At 39.6% G+C, this 18,206-nt stretch overlaps 1 protein-coding gene across 1 annotated transcript in view; it reads left to right on the forward strand.

Annotated features, from left to right (window-relative positions):
• si:dkeyp-14d3.1 (transmembrane protein 132C) overlaps positions 1 to 18,206 on the forward strand; it is a 156,114-nt gene that overhangs the window by 10,991 nt on the left and 126,917 nt on the right. The window contains exon 2 of the mRNA XM_040019706.1: positions 14,795 to 15,680. Coding sequence (XP_039875640.1) covers positions 14,795 to 15,680 — 886 coding nt within the window. The remainder of the gene's footprint in view (positions 1 to 14,794; positions 15,681 to 18,206) is intronic.

Genomic DNA, 18,206 nt, shown 5'->3' on the forward strand with positions numbered 1-18,206 from the left:
CAAAGCCTCTTGGATACATCCAAAACACCTAGTAGCTGAGGTCCATTTACTACTGGGAGAGACCATACCTCTGGGCTACCTTGTGAATACCTTGGTATTCCCCCCCGGATGAGCTGGAGGAAGTGGTTGGGGAAAGGGAAATGACATGGGTTTCAAATGGAAACAGCCATAGCTAGAAGTAGCCATCAGATGATGGGTAGACTGTGGTCATTAAGGGATGGACATGGTCAGCAACAATACTCAGATACTGGTGATTAATCAATACTCAGTTGGTAGTAAAAAGAGCCCAAAATGTGCCAAGAAAATATTTTTCACTCCAATACCAGCATGAAGCATTGATACAAGATAGATCCATGCTTTATGTCGCTCATCCTATTATCACTGATCATCATCAATGTCGCAACAAAACTCAAGACTCATCACAGCAGGCAGATTTTCTAATCTTCTACTGTCCAGTTTTGGTGAGCTGACGTGGATTGGAACCTTAGTTTCCTAACAGGAAAGTGGCACCCAGTGTGTTCTTCTGCCGCTTCAAGGTTTCACATGTTGTGCATCCAGAGACGCTTTGCTACCTTGGTTGTAACGAGTGTTTGTTTTTTTCCTGTTGGATGAAAGTCTAACCAGTCTCCTCTGATCTCTGGTATCAACAAGGCCTTCCGCTTACTCGATATTTTGTCTTTTTGGACCATCCTCTGTAAACCGTAGAGATCCCAGCAGATCGATAGTTTCTGAAATACTTAGACCAGCCTGGCCTCTTGCAAAACCACTTAAATCACTTTTCCGTCAGCTTCTCATGCTTGAGTTGATCTTCAGCAGGTAGTCTTGGCCATGTCTATTTGCCTGATGCATTGAGCTGCTGCCATATGATTGGTTGATTATTTCATTACACCAATGGGGAGTTGAAAAGGTGTACCTAATGAAGGTACATCTGGGTGTATGTGCCATGATGGTTCGCCAGCTTGACGGCAACCAGGTAGTTTTGAAACAAAAGTAAAAAGTAGCTGGAAAAGTACAACATAAGTAGAACACACAAAACAACTGCACACGGCAAGTCTTGTACTATCTAGCTTTTTTTTTTCATAGCTGGAAACCAATGTCAAAAGAAATTTTCAGGATATGGCCTGCAGATCGACAAAGGCAAGTCGAGTGAGAAATATGTCAGAAAGTATATGGTGAGCTGACCAGCAGATAGGTGGGCTGATCTCTGAGACATAAGCCTCTTGTGAATAAAAACAGATGAGAACTGAATCATTTGGTCTTGCTGCAATATAACACAGTAAACTAAGCCCTAAGACAAACACTAAGAAAGTGAAAAGTCGAGCTCCTTTCTCACTCAAAAGCATACACAGGACATAAAACCTGAAAGCATAAGGAGAATTCCATCAATTATTTGATAAGGGATCTAGAGTCGCAGACAATTTCACAGAAGAAACTGGGAAGTGAACTTGTGATTTATTTTTGCTATACCGCTTCATGTTCTGAGAAATAGAGCCATGCTCTAACAACTGGGCGGCGGCAATACATAAAGCTCCAGGAACCTAGTGCAGAAGCTGAGTTTAATCATATTAATGGCATTGGTATGACCAAATCAAGTGTGCACGTTTACACGCACCCTGGTTAGGGATTCTCCTACATGTCTGCTTTTATCTGCTGATAGCACTCTTTCCTGAATCCACAAATAAAAGCAGCGACATTCCAGCCTGCTCTGAGGCTGCCGTCTATTTAATTAGGTAATAATCATTTTGTTTGAACGAGACCCAGTGTAAACAATTACAACTACAGGTAGAATCAAGTCTTGATTCATTATTCGGCAAACTGAGTCATGATGTACAGTATGAACAACTAAATGAAAAGCAACACAAAACCTTAAAAAAAGGCCACGGCACGCCGGCAAAACACCATTGTTCCAAAAGCAATATTTGCTTGTGGTGTTTTGAATGCCCAGATTGTTTTACTCCTATAGTGATCTGGCAACTGCAAAAGCCAGAAAATAACCCAGTCAGTTTGTTAGCCAGGGGATTGTTGCTTATGTTCCATTCGGGGCTTTGTTTTCTTTTCTTTTCTTTTCTTTGCGTTCGCTCTCTGCTTGTTGCTCAAGAAAGGTTTGTGGTTAGGGGTAAAATATACCCTCCACAACCTTAAACCTGCAAGTTAAAAAAAATTACACTCACCTAGGGGATTTAAATTCAATGCCAAGGGACTCTTTACTTCCTGATAAAACCTGTGCACAGCAGCACTGCTAAATAGCATGTTTTTTTTTGCTGTTTTTTTAAGTGAACCACTTAATTCATGAAGGGGAAACAGGCGTGTCAAAAAGGATGCAGTTAGACAGCCTGTTTTAGCCCTGCAAGTGCTCTAACCTCAACTGTCTTATAGATGAGCGACTCAGGAGAAGTAACCCAGAAAGTTGATAAGGAATAGGTGATAACATGCTCCTCTACTTCCAAAGAGGATGCAGCTTGTGAAATGCTGTTTATGCATTTTCTATGTCACAATGAATCACAGGTATGATATTTCTGTTTATATATATACAAATGCGTCCTGGTTAGTTCTGAGCTTAATGAGTCAGCCAGCTGTCCAGAGCCAAAGGACAAAACGTTCAGAGCACATGTTGGCTTAATGACAAATCTAAATGGCACAGAAAGGTCTCTTTAGAGAATATGGTCACATTGTAGATGAATGCCATTCTCATGCATGATTCATCACCCCAAAAGAATAGCTTGGATGAACTAGATAAGTAAAGTATGTGTAATAATTTCGAGGATTAATTGAATATGCTGAGGGGCACCTTTTGCTTTACGTTCCTTTTTTCAGTAACAGTGTTTCATAATGCTGGCTGCCTAACAATGAAAAAAACCCCATAAAATAAAATAAAATAAAATAAATAACAACAACAAAAAGCGGCACTTTTGCTCAGACCATTGAGGATTAATTCAAAGCGACTTTTAGTTTTGCCTCTAGAGCAACTCTGCATCCGAGAAATGTTTGTAGAACTAAAATTATAATTAGTTTCTATTTCTCCAACACATTAGAAAGCCCACTTTTTTTGTAGCTGTCTTAAGAGGAATCGTCTAGTCTTCCTGGATTCCTGCACAATAGCCAGGAGTGCAGACTGGGTTGATGTCAATCACTGAAATAAAGTTTAGCTTGGCAGCTCTACGGGGAGGCTTTGAAACAAAATGTACCCCGTGTTGCTGATTTCGAAATATTTCTTTAAAACAAACAGATTTTTTTTCCCACTGGTGTGAAAACCCTCTGCTTTTCCCTCTGATCTTGTCTGAAATAGAAACATTTCTCTCTCCCCCCCAGTCACTTTAATGGCTTTCTTTCCCTGGTCCCAAATAGAGCAATTTGTTCATGGAGTTAGTTCCTGCTTTGACAGGTTTTAGGTTAAACTGCAGATTTAAAGCCAGTCCATCTGAGGCGGCAATAAAAGCTCTTTTGAAAAGGGAATGAGGCAGTTTGGGGTGAATGGACACTTCTTATAAAGAAAAAAAGAGAACATGGATTAACAGTTTCAGAGTTAATGCAATATAACACACTCTAGCACTGACCTTGCTGTATGTATAGTACAGCAATTTGCATACTTCACTGCATAGGAAAAAAAGTGATATTCAGAGAAATATAACAGAGGTGTAAATGAAGGAAGTGTACTTACAGCCATAATTCAATGTTATTTAGGTGGCTTTGTCTATGACCCTCCGTATGGCTTAACATAGCTTGTGCAGCACTGAGATAGGCAGAAACGAGGGACCTTGAGCAGTTGCCAGAGGTGGAAAGGCAAAGATAGAGAGTCACATGGCATCTGTGCAGAGTGGAGCATGAAACACTGTTGCAGCTGTGAGATCCTGAACTAATCAGGACAGATGATTAGTCATCACTACATTGCATACGTTTCTCTGCATTAAACACTCACAAGCCAGAATTAATATGTAGAGTAACTGTTCAATACACACTGTCTACAAACTGTCAGATCTCTGTGACGGAGGTTGACAGCAACACTCGAACAAACAGGACAGATGGTTCAGCGCAGTCCGTGGTGCGACGTGAGAGTTCTGCCTTTCAAAAGATGCACTTTGACTTAAAGTTTGCAGTTGTTTTCCCTCAGTTCACACACAGTTTAACTCTAATTGAAATGGAAAACATTGGATTTTTCTGTGCATGTATCTGTGTATTCGTTTAATTGACAGCGACGTGACGTTGAGAGCTAGGCTGTGTTTTCAGCATAGCGTTAGTTCTTGGCCTCGGAATCAGTTTCAGGCAGAAATCTAAGCAGATCAGCTGCTCTCAAAGCCAGTCCGCATCATTTGAGGGCTCAGCTGATATACCTTTGCTCATCCTGCCACATGGTCGGATGAACTGCTTCTGCCTCGGTGTTTTGGCCAGCACCCATGCTGGTTTTTGAAGGCAAAAGTCATCATATTTGGAAGAGAGTGGAGTTAAGCATGGTTAGTTAGCTGAATTCACAAACTGTACAAGTGCAACACGCAATGCTGCTAATTAATATTAAGATAAAAATGATAGGTAAAAGATAAAGTAATCAAATTTCACTAAAACAGAAGCAAAACTTTCTTGGTTAGACGTCCAGTTAAGTTGCTTGAATTAGCTGAAGTGACGTCCAAGAGAAAGTAATTGGTTTTAGTATCCCAGCAGCTGGACACTTATTTTTAATCTTACTAGTGTGCAAATGAGAGCCAGTACTCTGCAAAAGTCTTGACTCACCCTTCATTTCTTTATGTTTTGATAGGAAATTTGGAAGGAGATGTAGGGATTTATTGAAGCGTGCAAACATACATGGAAATACAGTAAACAAAGCAACAACAACAAAAAAAAATGTTTGTTGAGTTCTAACAAGCTCAAAAGTCAGTATTTGTCATGACCACATTCCTTCTTCAACACAGCCTGAAGTCTCTTAGGCAGCTTTCTTGTCATTTCTTTAGGTAGTGTTCAGGAATAGTCCTCCTGGCTTCTTGAAGGACATTCAAAGCTATTCTTTAGATGTTTCTGCTTTTTGTTCCATTCTGTTAGCATTACCTGGTTTGATAGAAAAAAACCTGTTTTCTATATTCAAACAAATTTGGAGTGTTTCATTGTGGCTGGATTTTCTTTTAAATAAATGCAACCTTGTCAGAAAATCTAAATGTACTACTTTTCAAGTTTGAGAGGAAGCAGTGTTGTATGAGGAGAAACCTAAACATTCAGAGACGCTAGGCTACAAAACTCTTTCAGTGAATGGATTTTGGAAGAAAACCTGTCTGTACTGATTTAATTAAATTACGGATTTTAATATCATCTTTAGGTTCCTGAGCAAACACCCATTTAAAGCCCTGAGGTTTTGCCTTGAACAAATTTTAAGTATCAACAGTTCACCGTGAGATCTTTTTGAGTGGATCGTGGTTGAGCTTTAAAGTTATATTTGCTGGATTTTTAAAACTTTTTATTGATATATCTTAACCCTGAGAGGTGAAAAGCGTGTTTTGGCTTGATTCTCACCAACTATCATTTTCCTTTTTTTTTTTCTTTTTTTTTAACAGAGGCAGCCTCTCATTCCTCCCACTCATCAAAGAGGCATAGTACTTCATTTTCATACTGCAGTATCACAGACAGGCGTCAACACCCATAATCAATCACCATTGCTTGTGTGGAAAATTCCATTAATTGGCTTTTCTTTGGTCTCCTGATTTGGTGCAGTGTTAACATGATCACACTTTGAGAGGAAATTCTGCCTGGAGTAAAAAAAATCGCTCAGCTAATTGTGCCCAGTCCTATTTGCTGTGTAATTGCTGTATCACTTTTACCCTCGCTGTGCTATCTTCAGTTGCTGGCCAGAAAGTCTTTGTTGGATTTGTGTCCGCTTGTTTTTCTACCTCAACATTAGATGTTCCTCCGCACTCACAAAGAAGCCGACTGACTCTTCCCTGTGAGTGCCTCTGTAGTTAGCCTGATTTACGATATCGCTCCGCAATAAAGGCCCGTGTGAGGGGGAAAGATTCATTAAGGAGCCCAGTTTATGTTTCGGAGAACTCCGGAGGGACCGTGGGAATACTGATTGGCACACAGATGTGGGCTTGTCTCATTCCCCCAACCAAAGCCAAAAGCTCTCAGCCCCTTTCCCCTTGTACCATGTGCACTGGATTGCACAAAGGAGGTGCTGTTTGCTGCCTGCAGGATGCCTGGGATACTCAGAGTTCTTGCCACTCAAATTTGCACTCTCCTGCTGTGATAGGACTATTCCAGACGTATCAGACCTGCTCGCAGCACCTGGAGGCCCTTCTCAGCATCCTTTAATGACATCCCCACTGACCTTCCCAGCCACTAGCAGCACGACCTATTTGGGTTCATCTCTTCCATCCACAACTTTACCAAATAGGCCAGCGGGCACGGCATTGCAGTGTTTACTCTTCATCGGTCAATACTCTTTAATCCCCAAGATGAGGCTTTCTCTCATGAACTCAAAATAGCTCATCCTCCTCCCCAGTGAAGCCACAGGCCCATTACTCTTTATTAGCTCTTAGCGTCTTAAATGTGGCCATCCATTAGAGGAGTGGCAACAAACATCCCCAACTGATCAAGCTCAGTAAGCTGGCAGGACACACACGATACGCATTCGCTAATTTAAACTGACCCTTAATCAGGAATAATTATTGTGGAATGAAACAGCTTGTGTCCGAGATAAAGAAGACTCACCTGCACAGCATCATCCCTGTGAAGATTCCCAAACTTTCCGCGGTCTCCATACCTCCCTACCCCATGTCTCTTGCTTACCAGCTCAGTAGTCTCCACAGACCTCTGCCTGAATGATTTCTTTTCTATGGAGGCTGACATGGAGTAATACCATACTGTGTCATATATTGATTCTTCTTCCAGTCCCTCTTTCTTGAATTTCGTAGCAGCTCAAAAGCATAAATCATCTGCAAATGATCCTCGAAGGAAATATTGTATTTATTATTCTTGACGCATGGTCACAAATTCAATAAGCCTTATTAATTGAACATGGTGAGAAATATGATGTGGGTAATTCAATGGGACTAGAGAGCTTTCTCTCATCCCTCATATTTAAGACTGTCCTGTTTGGCATTCAGGGCAAAGTCCAGGAATGATTCAGGGTCACAGCGAGGGTCAGGGAGAGTGTAATCTTAAGCCTCGACAACCGCTCGTTTTTGTGATGTGATTTACTGTTTTTTGTTCATTTGTTTTTTTGTGGAAAACCACATGAAGGCCACCAACACCAGAAACCCTTTTATATTTCACTCTTGTGTGAGGGATGATTAAAACGCAAGCACAGTAACACCAACTTCTCTGTTGCTCTATTCACTGTTGTTCAGTATTTCTGAAGCTTTCTGTCCTTGCTTCTTATTTCTTTTTCTTCTTGACATGTTTGACGAAGCCGAAATACAAGCAAGGCCAGGCATCCAGGAAGCCATTCACTGCTATGTCCACCCATATTATTACAGCCAGAAGTAGGCAGCAGGGACATGGCCTCACCTTTTCTGCTGCCCTCTATTGTGGCTCTTCATTTTCTCAGTGTCTGCGAGTGTGAAAGCTGCTCTCTGCTCCGCTACTCCTATTCCAGCTCTACATATCCTAGCATGAGCCCCAGTGGAAGGATGAGTGAGTTTGTATGAGGCGAGGTATAGGCAAGGTGCTGCTTGGCTAGTTAGAGCTCATCTGGGACCTGGTTTCTTACCTCTGCACAGCCATGCAGAGAGAAAAACCTTTTCCACCGGTCACCTTAGAAACTAGGAACGTAAGGTGACTGTAAGTGCAAGAGTGGCATCAGATAAGTGACAGCCAAAGCAACTGGAACTAAAGGTTTTTTGGAAAGCTACCACATGCCGTGTGTCGCTCACTGCCTCAGAAACTAGATTGTACAGGAAGTAGACCAGTTCAAAGATGATTAATCATTTTCCTATGAGTGAATTAAGGATTTTTGTCCAACATTAAGTTTATACCAAGCCTTAAGGATTCATTAATTGAATAAATAAATCTTCAATTTGATGGATTTTTAGTCACATTTTGCTCAAAATTATTGCTAAAGTTTTGGGTTTTTTTTTTTAAATCCAGGCAGGATGAAAGAGGTTAACTAACTCGCGTACAGAGGAGGATTGTCATCACCAAAGCGATGCGTACCTAGAACCTGATCACCTACTCACGAGCAGACAAAAGGTGCTTTTATAATTTCCAATTAAAAACTCGAAGAGAAAAAAGTGATTCAGACATTAGAATTTAGAAGACACTCTGTCTCAGCATAATGTGGGCAATCCTTTTACAATTTAATGCCACACAATGGAGAAATTTAATTATAAATGATGTGGATCATGAAGTGTGTGCTGAAATAGACATTTTTCTCAGTTGAATTATCATGATTTTTCTTTGTCTTTGCATTTTTTCCACCCGCTGAAACTTGTGCGTATCTCTCTTACCCCCAACCTGGAGAAAGAAGAAAGAAAGATGATTTGCAAATTTTATGTCTTTCTGCATCAACATAACAATTCCAGGAGTGCAGTCACAGTACTGATACTCTAATAGCGAGAGCACGCTGTAATTAATGTGTGAAGCTTTTACTGTAATGTTTTACAACATTATTTCCATTCAGTTTTTTTTTCTTCTGACCAAAAGCTGGAAAATGTGGAAATTACTCTTTCTGTGGCCTACTCACCGAGTCAGGGTTATAGTATTACTCCACTTCATGACATAAAAACCCTTAAAGAAGACCTTACTGGAGTCTTCTTTTTTTAAAGGTTTATTAAAGTTCATTTGTAGTGCTTCCTGTGACTGTCACAAAATAGAGGAAGAATAATAGAAGTTTTAAAAGCTGAAGCCAAAATCCAGCGGGGGGATTAAACTTCTAAAAAATAAAAACCCTAAGATATTAATCCTGCTGTCACGTCGACGCTGATTGCCTGTCCTTAATAGAGGGAGAATTGAGTTTTCTGATGCTGCTTAAGGGTTTATTTCCATCAGCAAAACTCATCAAAACAGTGAGACAAACCAATCATTTTTTTTTAAAGTTACTTGAGAATGATTGCGCGTGATAAGCATCTTAAAATTGTAATATTGTGCAATTCTTATATTGCGTAGCGTTGAAAATAACGGTTGCACTTTATGAGCTCGGCTTGTCTGAAATGTTGATGATGAACCTCCAATTCATGGTTAGCATTTACCAGCAAGCTAAATGGTTACACTGGTCCAGTAGAAGCTTCTCTTTTAAACTAATTGATTGAATTGACGAAGTTAGCCCGACATCCTCACAATCAACATCAGTGTAGTTTGACACTTATGGACTGTTTTCATCTGTGTGACTGCAAAAGTGGACTGAGCCATTCACCTTTGAAAGGCGGCAGGCTGTTAGATACAACCAGCTCAGTTATGCAGCTGTCTTTTCAGGAAAAGTTGGCATGCTGTGGTAATAATTATGAATGATTTTTTTTTTAAATTAAAGGTGTTTTGAAGTTCCTGCTTTTGTTGGGTTCTCAGAGATGTAGCTGATAAAAAGTTTGCTAAAAGATTTCCTCTGAATTTTGAATGTGGAACGTTTACTCCACTGGAACTGCAGTACCTGCTACACTATATATTGCTGTATCAAGTCTAGCCTCTGTTGCAAAGTGGGGAAATAGTGGGTGGAAAGTTGGTGACAGAAGGAGCTGCAGCTTGGAGAGGGCCCACACAGACTCCAAAAGAATTACTTTGTTTAAAAGGCAGTGCCTTAAGCAATGTTCTCTCAGGGTCCAGATATCTGAGTCAAATCCCTGCTGCACAAAAAAACAAAGCACTACTAGAGTTTGAGTAGGGTTGTACTGTTCAATTTCTCCTCCCTGGAACAAAGGATCGAGTGATTCATCTTAAAATAGCTTTGTATGATTTATTAATTCCGATCCATGACACAGGCTTGCTGATTCTCATTATTTTGGATTTGGGTTAGAGATTTACAGACTTTATTTGGCTTGAGGTAGAATTATTTTCCAGTTTATGAATTCATTGTCAGTTTTCAGGCACCGGTCCTAAACAAGGTTTGCATGCTTATGTTTACACAGGGTGACATAGCATAAGCACTGCAAACAGTCGTGGTTTAACAAAGATGTTACCCTACATGTGGCACGCAACTGATCTCGAGTGTTTGATGCAGATATACAAAGGTCCTAGATTTTATTGCATTTCCATATTTTATGTCCTATTTCATCCTCTCCACCAGACTAACTAATTTAGTTAATGCAGAAGTCTTTGTTTTTAATCATACAGAATTCTTGGTAAGCTTGCTCAGTTGTTTAAAGCTTTCTTTTTTAACGCGTTATATCATTTTATTCAGAAGCTCTTCTACTTGTAATTTGCTTGTAATAATGATCCATCTTGTCTGGCATTACCAAGAGCAGCCTTACTGAAGATTAACTGAATCACTTAACCTTTAGTACCCTTTTTCCCAAAAGACCTGCAGTGCTATATTAAATGTAAATAAAACCAAATTCAATATTGTTCAAATGAAACCCTGTATTTAACACAAAAGAAAGAACAGAGAAAATAGATCAATATTTGAAACTGGGACATTTTATTGTCATGCTTTAAAGAAAGTCGACCCTTTTTCAAATTTCTTTTTTATGTATGAGGATATAAAAAAAAAACTAAACAAACAAAAAGAACAAGCTGGTGCTTTTTTGAAATAGGTAAAGACAATCTCAGAAGAACAACACACACTTACTGCTTCCATATGAATTAAGAGGGGAAATAGCATCCAGATTCTGATAAAGGCACTTAATTAACAAGCATGATTATCTCTATCAAAGTTGAAGTTTTGACATTTTGCTGGTCTGAAGCGTTCAGGTGTGTGTTAAAACAATGCCAAGACGGAGCGACGTCAGCAGCAATTGTTGCTGCCAATCAATCTGGAAACTGTTTTAAGGCCATTTCCAAACAATTTAAAGTCCATCATCCTACAGTGATAAAGATTATTCACAAGTGGAAAGAATTCAAGACAGCTGCCAATCTGTCCCAGGAGGGGACATCCCAGCAAATTCACCCCAAGGTCAGACTGTGCAATACTCAGAGAAACTGTCAAAAAACCAAGAGGCGCATCTCAGGCTCTACATGTAAATGTTACATTTATCAGAGTGCGATTAGAAAAATACTGACTAGCTTGTTTGTAAGGGTTACAGAAGAGAGCCCAGCAGCATGGTTTAGGCTAACAAAGCTGCATCTGATCTAACCATTAGACAATGTCCTTTGGACAGACAAGATGAAAATGGAGATGTTTGGCCATGATGTTTGGATAAAACCAATCACAGCATATCAGCATAAACACCTCATAGCAGCTGTCAGCACTGTGTTGGAGGGGTGAGGATTTGGGCTTATTTTGCAGCCACTGTACCCGGGCAGCTTGCAGTCATTGAGTTGACCGTGTAATCCTACCAAAGTATTGTAGAGCCAAATGTGAGGCCATATGTTTGACAACTAACATTTGAGGAGATTTGAATGTTATTGTAGAAACACAATAAAGATTTCTGGCTTCTTCACCTACCTCCAAGGTGCTTAGAGAAGAGTCAAAGTCTAAAGAGGCTGAAGCTCCAGAAGAACAAGGTTATTACTTGATAAATTAGTTTTAACCAACAGTCTTGATCAGAGCCATCACCATAATCGGACATGAGACAGAACAACGATCCCAAGCACAGCAGCAAATCTACACCAAGATGACTGAAAAATAAAATAATTAAAGTTAGACGTCAACACAGCTGAAATGCTGTTGGAGGACTTTAAGAGAGCTGTGTATAAATGCCTGCAAACGTCAATGACCTGAAGTAAGGTTGTAAAGAAGAGCGGACGGAGACGTCTGTATAATCATATGAGAGACTGACTGAGGCCAACGCTTCAAGTGAAGTTTCTAAATGTAGTTCTACGAGTAATTGAATCATGGGGTGTACAGTCATGGCCAAGGGTAATTTTTTTTATTTATATGGCAATAAAAGGTTTTGAAGCATATGAAATCCTTATCATTGCTCTTCACTGATAGAAGTAAAAATGTATAATTTAATTAAAAACTAAAGTGCATGAAAAACAAACACTGTCATGGCTGTGCTTAGGTTTTCACTGCCTCTGCATTTTGACTTAGATTTAAAGTAATATTGTTGTTCATCTGGGCTTGTATGTAATATTTTTATTATGTCATGGAAACCCATGTTTAACAGAATCACGGCAGACCCGATGACATTACAATGCTTTTCAGCATATTTTATTTACACTTATCACACAGTTGCTGTATACACAACTCAGTCGTCTGCAGCTCACAGCCCAACAGGACAGGACCCAGTACAGATTTTAAAGCCGGCGGGGCATGATTGCAGACCACACCCCGCCACACCATGTAAACCTTGAATCTAACAGGTATACCTTCTTTTGACTATGACTGAGTGGCTGTTGCAGAATAACATATGCTGCTATTAAGATGATGACTTTTCCAGAGAACGCTGTGCTTATTTCAGCATTCAAAAATTAAAAGGGGGTTAGGGGGACTACCCAGCTCCTAAACCTCTTAAAAGAAGAAATAATGCAAGACATGATTATAAAATGATCATTTTAAAAAATGAAGGGAACATTTAAAATAAATAAAATAAAAATAAAATATTTTAAATAATAAAAAAATGTAAAATAATAAAATAAAAACATCAAATCTTTCCACATTTGAGGCTTGATTGTGTATTTAATACAGTTTGTACAGCATGTTTTGGAAAATTTTAAATGAAATTTAAATTTCTTGGCTGGAAATAGTTTTTTCCAGATTGTTTTTTCTTCATTCGTATATAAAAGCACACAGATGAGTCGCCTACATGTCTTTGTACCAACAGTGAAAGCATTAAGTCACATTTCAACATGGTGCGAGGAGAGGTGCTCAATGCAGAGAGCTCTTTGCTCTCACCTTCTCTGACACATGAGGGCTCAGTCAGGAGAGTGAGAGTAATGTTGCTTCCCAGGAACCAGAGAATGAATCGGTCACTGACTGGGCTATAAAGCTTTTCTTCTGCCAGCAGTGTGATGGCACGTATACAACAACGCTTCATGCCAGCAGTTGACACAAAGCTCCTGCTTGGTCAGGAAAAACACAAATTGCCCAATGTTGTTCTGCAGCTCAGAAATCTGTGTTTCCTGCTTGTAAAGACCGAGTCTTTACAAAGTGATTCTTTAAGTAGGACCATTTCTGCACGGTTTGAGGTTTGGACACTGACTGCTTCTCTCCATCCAACGGTAGGAGAGCAACATTAAGGCCGGCAGGAGCACCGTGAAGTCCACATCCTTGTCTGATTTGTAACCTGCTGGGACGTTTGATTTACAAGGGTGATCAGAGGAAAGAAATCCTCCAGCAGCCAGCATGAGGATGAAAGTGTACTAAGGAAGTGTAATCATGTAGCCGATTGCTCTGGAGAAGAAGGTCAAAGCACACGCTTGTTGTCATTAAAACCTTCTTTATGTGTTCTGTGAAGTTCCTCGGGTTATAAGAACAGTATTGTCAGTCTCTATGGACTTCTTGTGATTTAGAAAGCTGGTTTTAATTGTAATTATAATTACATTTTAACTGATTTTATATTGAACCTCATAGGCTATGTTATACTGATAAATGGATAATTCGATGCTGCACATTTCTAATTAAAGCGCACAGATAATGTGGGGTTTCTAGTGGTATAATTGCAGCAAAATTCAGGAATATAAATATATAAATGTAGTGCATACATTTAGAGCTTGGGGGCCAGAAGGGTATACTTATTAATTAACTGCAAAAATTGTGCCTCATTATTATTTCTCATTACTGGTTAATTGCTTCATTGTTTCAGCACTAATTCTAACATGTTGCAGAGAAAATCTCTGTCTCGATAATCTTCTCAGATGTCTAAATCTCCTTGTCCTTTTTCAGGCTTTTTAAAATACAATTACAGCACACAAGCATTTCATTCTTACAGCAATCTAAAGTCATTCCACTGCCAAATGCCAACAATACACACTATGGAGAGACTAAGAGACTTTAAATGGCACAAAAGCTCACGCTCTGTCATACAAAAAATACGGCACTGTAAATTCAATGAAGTCATCTTTTCGTATTAATCTAAATCTGTTTTTATTCATATAAAAGATCAGAGGATTTAGACCCTTTAAAACACATGAATATGAACCACCTACTAGTCTTTAGAGTCAAAATAATGACTTTGTTGAAATAAATGTGAAGATTTCTTACACCTCATTAAATGAACAGTACTCCTAGTGTCCATTTTTTCTATTAAAACTTTCCTGAGACATCCTTCCTTTATAGTCTGAAGAAAATATTTAGAGTCTTAGCTTACAGTGAGGACTTTATACGTATTAACCGTACTAAAAAAAAAAGGAAAAGAAACATGTGAGGAGGTAACTGATGTCCTTTTACAATAAATGCATTCATTCAGTGTCTGCTGCCTGTGATACATGCTCTTTGTGTCAGTCGAACAATTAACAGCTCTGACTTATTTAGTAGAAAGAAACACATCTTTTTTTAATTTACCGAAATTCACTTATTCAGCTGATTCATGTTGTCAGAAGTCAAATAACAATACTGGACTAATGAGTCGATCAAGCTTTCATTCATTCAGAAGACCTTGAATTCTTACTTGACTTAGTGTATGTGATCTATGTGTAGTTACAACACTTTTCTTGCACATTCAAAATGCTCCTTCTAGTTTCTGCTTTGGCTTTATTTGTGTCTTTCTACATCATCTTGGTGAAATAGGTTATAAAAGCACTTCTATTACAAGACCACACTGACTGGCTTTTCTCTTCTGTCTTTTAGTAACCGACTGTCGAGTCTTAGAGGGGTTGCAGAGATATTCCTCTATCCCCACGTACCTGCCTGTCAACTATCAGCTCCTCAATGCTGACTTGGGATTTTTCCTGAAGGAGGCCAACCAGGACTTCATGAGGAACTCAACCCTGGTGTCGCGGACCGAGCCCTTCTTCATCTACCAGGCCAGAAGTTTGCCCTCTGTGAATGCCAGCTATGGGCCCCTCTCTGTGGAGCAGCATGTCCCCTTAGAGCTCCTGCAGAGCCCGGGGACCTTTCCTGCCTCTTCTCTTTTTACCTTTAACTGGAAGGTGCAGACCTTTATCATGAATTCCCGAATTCACTTGACCAAGCCCAAAGTCCAGGTGTTGTTCTATGTTGCAGGCAGGGACTGGGATGACTACAGTGCCATCGACAAGCTGCCCTGTGTGCACATGTTTGCTTTCCATGAAACCCAGGAGGTACGTGGTACTTGCCAGCTGAGGGGGGAGCTGGGACTGTGTGTGGCTGAGCTGGAGCCACTGGCCAGCTGGTTCAGCCCACCTAGCGTCGTGCCAGGACGCCAGAGGAATCACGAAGTGTCCGAGGGCACCCCAGTGGAGCTCTACTACGTGCTGCAGTCCACAGACGCAGGGTGCCACTCAGATGAATCCAGAAAGGATAATTTCATCCGCACAAGTCAGGAAGGGCTGTTTGGTTCCTATACTTCAACACCTTTGAGGAGGATTGGCGGTGTGAGGCTCTACCAGAACCCCACTGAGCCACCTCTTGCTGAACACAGGCTGGATAATAACTTTATGGTCTTGGTGCCAGCCACACCCATGAGGCAGAGGGAAACTGGCTCTGCTTTTATCACCGTGTCAGCCTACTCTCCTGTGGAGATGTTTACTCTCAGGTAAGAACATATTTCTTTCTGTTGTTCAATAAAATGTCTTACTGAAGAGTTTTTCTGTCTGTCTCACATAGTGAGGTTCTGCAGCCAGTGTCTCCTGACTCCCGTGTTATTCTTTCAGTATATTCCGTCTTAAAAATCTGGACATTATTCTTAAAAAACATTAATAAGGCCTGGTGTCACCTCACTGAAACACTGGAACAGCTGGAACATAGCAGAATCGGTTTTCCTTTCTCCTCGCTCCCTGCTCGTTCCATCTGTTCTTCTCGCCCTCCACAGTCACCCGTGTTGGGTTTCACTTCAATATAGCTGTTCTCCATTTTCTGTAATTTTCTTAAGTCAAAAATAAAATAATGATTGATTTCAGCTTATCAACGCCACCTGTTAACCGAGGTAAGCAGTAATTGCTCTGCTTCTGTACTCAACTGATCAAATCATTATTGATTGCGAAGTCAGCTGGCAACATTAATGTAGCACACAGCCTAACGACGACGACTTCATTTTGTGATTGGCTGCACTGGGATACAGAATAAATGACTGGAAAGAGTTTGAGGAGAGTCGTCCTCTTTCATGACGGTATTTATACAAGAAAAGGTGCCATGTAGCTAACAGCTCCTTGACATTTGTGGTCAAATGAATTCATTGATTGTTTTTTGTGGCCATGTGAGAAATGTAATGTGATTTAACCCTTTTGTGGGTGAAACCTTTCACCAATAAAACCAAAGGAGTTTGTGGTTCAGGCCAAGAAACAAGCTATACCAGGCTTTACAGTTACAGTTTTTTGTTGTTGTTGTTGTTGTTGTTTTACAGTGACTAGAAGAATTCATGCTTACATTGTTACTCACAATTAATGTCATTATTACACATTGTTCATTATTTTTCCTTAAAAGAAACCATTACATTGATTAATTCAATCCCAGAGCAGCTCACTACACTACTCGTTGTATTTTGCATTGCTCTGTAAAATGACCTGAAATGCAGTCACATAATTGTAACAGTATAAACCTGAGGCTACAGTCCCAAATGCCGACACATAATCCTATCCTAATGAGGGCATACATACAGTCTTTTTTATGTTTATGCATGAACACAAAAAACAACGTACAGTAAAGATGAAATCAGGACCAAAGAGACTTTAAGGTCATCGCACAATGATTGCACTGCAGTGCTGCAAGTCAGACTGCTCATCATAGCTTTTGTTAGCTGCTGAAGATCAGGATCTGGGTGCTGGGTTGGGGTCAGCTTTAGCATCACTCTGGGTTGTTGGCTAGCTTTGTGTTAGCATGTTGTCTAACGCAAGTTAGCAGTATATAGTTGTTTCTGTCTTGGATTCAGGACTTTATCGTCATGCTCTTGTGCTTTCGTGCATTAAAAATAAAAGTAATGACCTAGTAAAAATAATACAAGAATTGAAATCAGCTAAAGATGTAAAGTGATTACAATAAGACATTTTGTTGGAACGCATCACTTTCAACATTGTTATCACCATATCCATAAAAAACTTTTTAAGAATGATTTCAGTCAAACATGAGCCTCGTTTGTGTTTTGTCTCTTTTTAGGCAAATCAGTTTAAAACTATACAAAAGTAATAAAAAGTTGAAAAGGTTCCTCTAAGGTTCCTCCACTTCCTCTAAGGATCAGTTTAGTATTTGCGACATTATCGTGTGTGTCTGATGCGTGTTTGTCTGATGAATATTGTCAGGATCAGTATATTGTCTTGTCCATAATTTTTGTTGCCTTTTCTTTTTTTTTTTGAAGGATTAAACAGTAAAATATCATCTGTAAACCTTAGATGGACCAAACTTCATAGCAGGGATACACGATATCAGAAATAATATAATATTAACAGAAGTAGATTTACAGAATTCTCAGTTCCTTTGTTAAAAAGTTGTTTTAACTCACCGACATGCTGTTTATTAAAAATGTTTACATTTAATTTTGTCGAGAGCTCACAGACTAAAATGTTAGAAGGGTTGTTGATTGCACATTACTGTTAATATGAGGCATAAGGTTCATTTGTGCTAGTATTTTTGCAATGTTAGTCATTACAAACTTTTTTGCCCATGAAACATGGCTGATTTTTTGGCAGTGCCAGCTTTCACAAAAAAGTATATTTTTAGGTACCATGTACTTTAGGACAGGATGACATGGATAATTTATAACGATATTGCTTCACGAAGAACAGATCTGGATGCTGGTCTTTTAGGTGCTTTGCTGAATTTAATCCCTTGGTCTGAAAACCACGACAGAATTGCTTGAATATCACCTCATTTTATCAATTATCATCCCTTGGTCACCCACATCATCCCTCCATGCCTGACTCTACCTTTCTTACCCACGTCAAGGACAGAGCTACTGCGAGAGTTGCATTTGTGGCCATAAGACTAGAAAACTTGTAGGTGTATGCTGCCTCCACCTGTTCAGAAGAATTGTAACCTTCACTGCCTACAGTATTAAAAAACACAAGTGCCATTGTGTTTTCAGAATTTCTATTAAAAAAAGTTAAAGGAAGGTAAATACCAGTTCTGG

Source organism: Simochromis diagramma, unplaced genomic scaffold, assembly GCF_900408965.1.
Source record: "Simochromis diagramma unplaced genomic scaffold, fSimDia1.1 OVJJ01000822.1, whole genome shotgun sequence".
Taxonomy (NCBI): Eukaryota; Metazoa; Chordata; class Actinopteri; order Cichliformes; family Cichlidae; genus Simochromis; species Simochromis diagramma.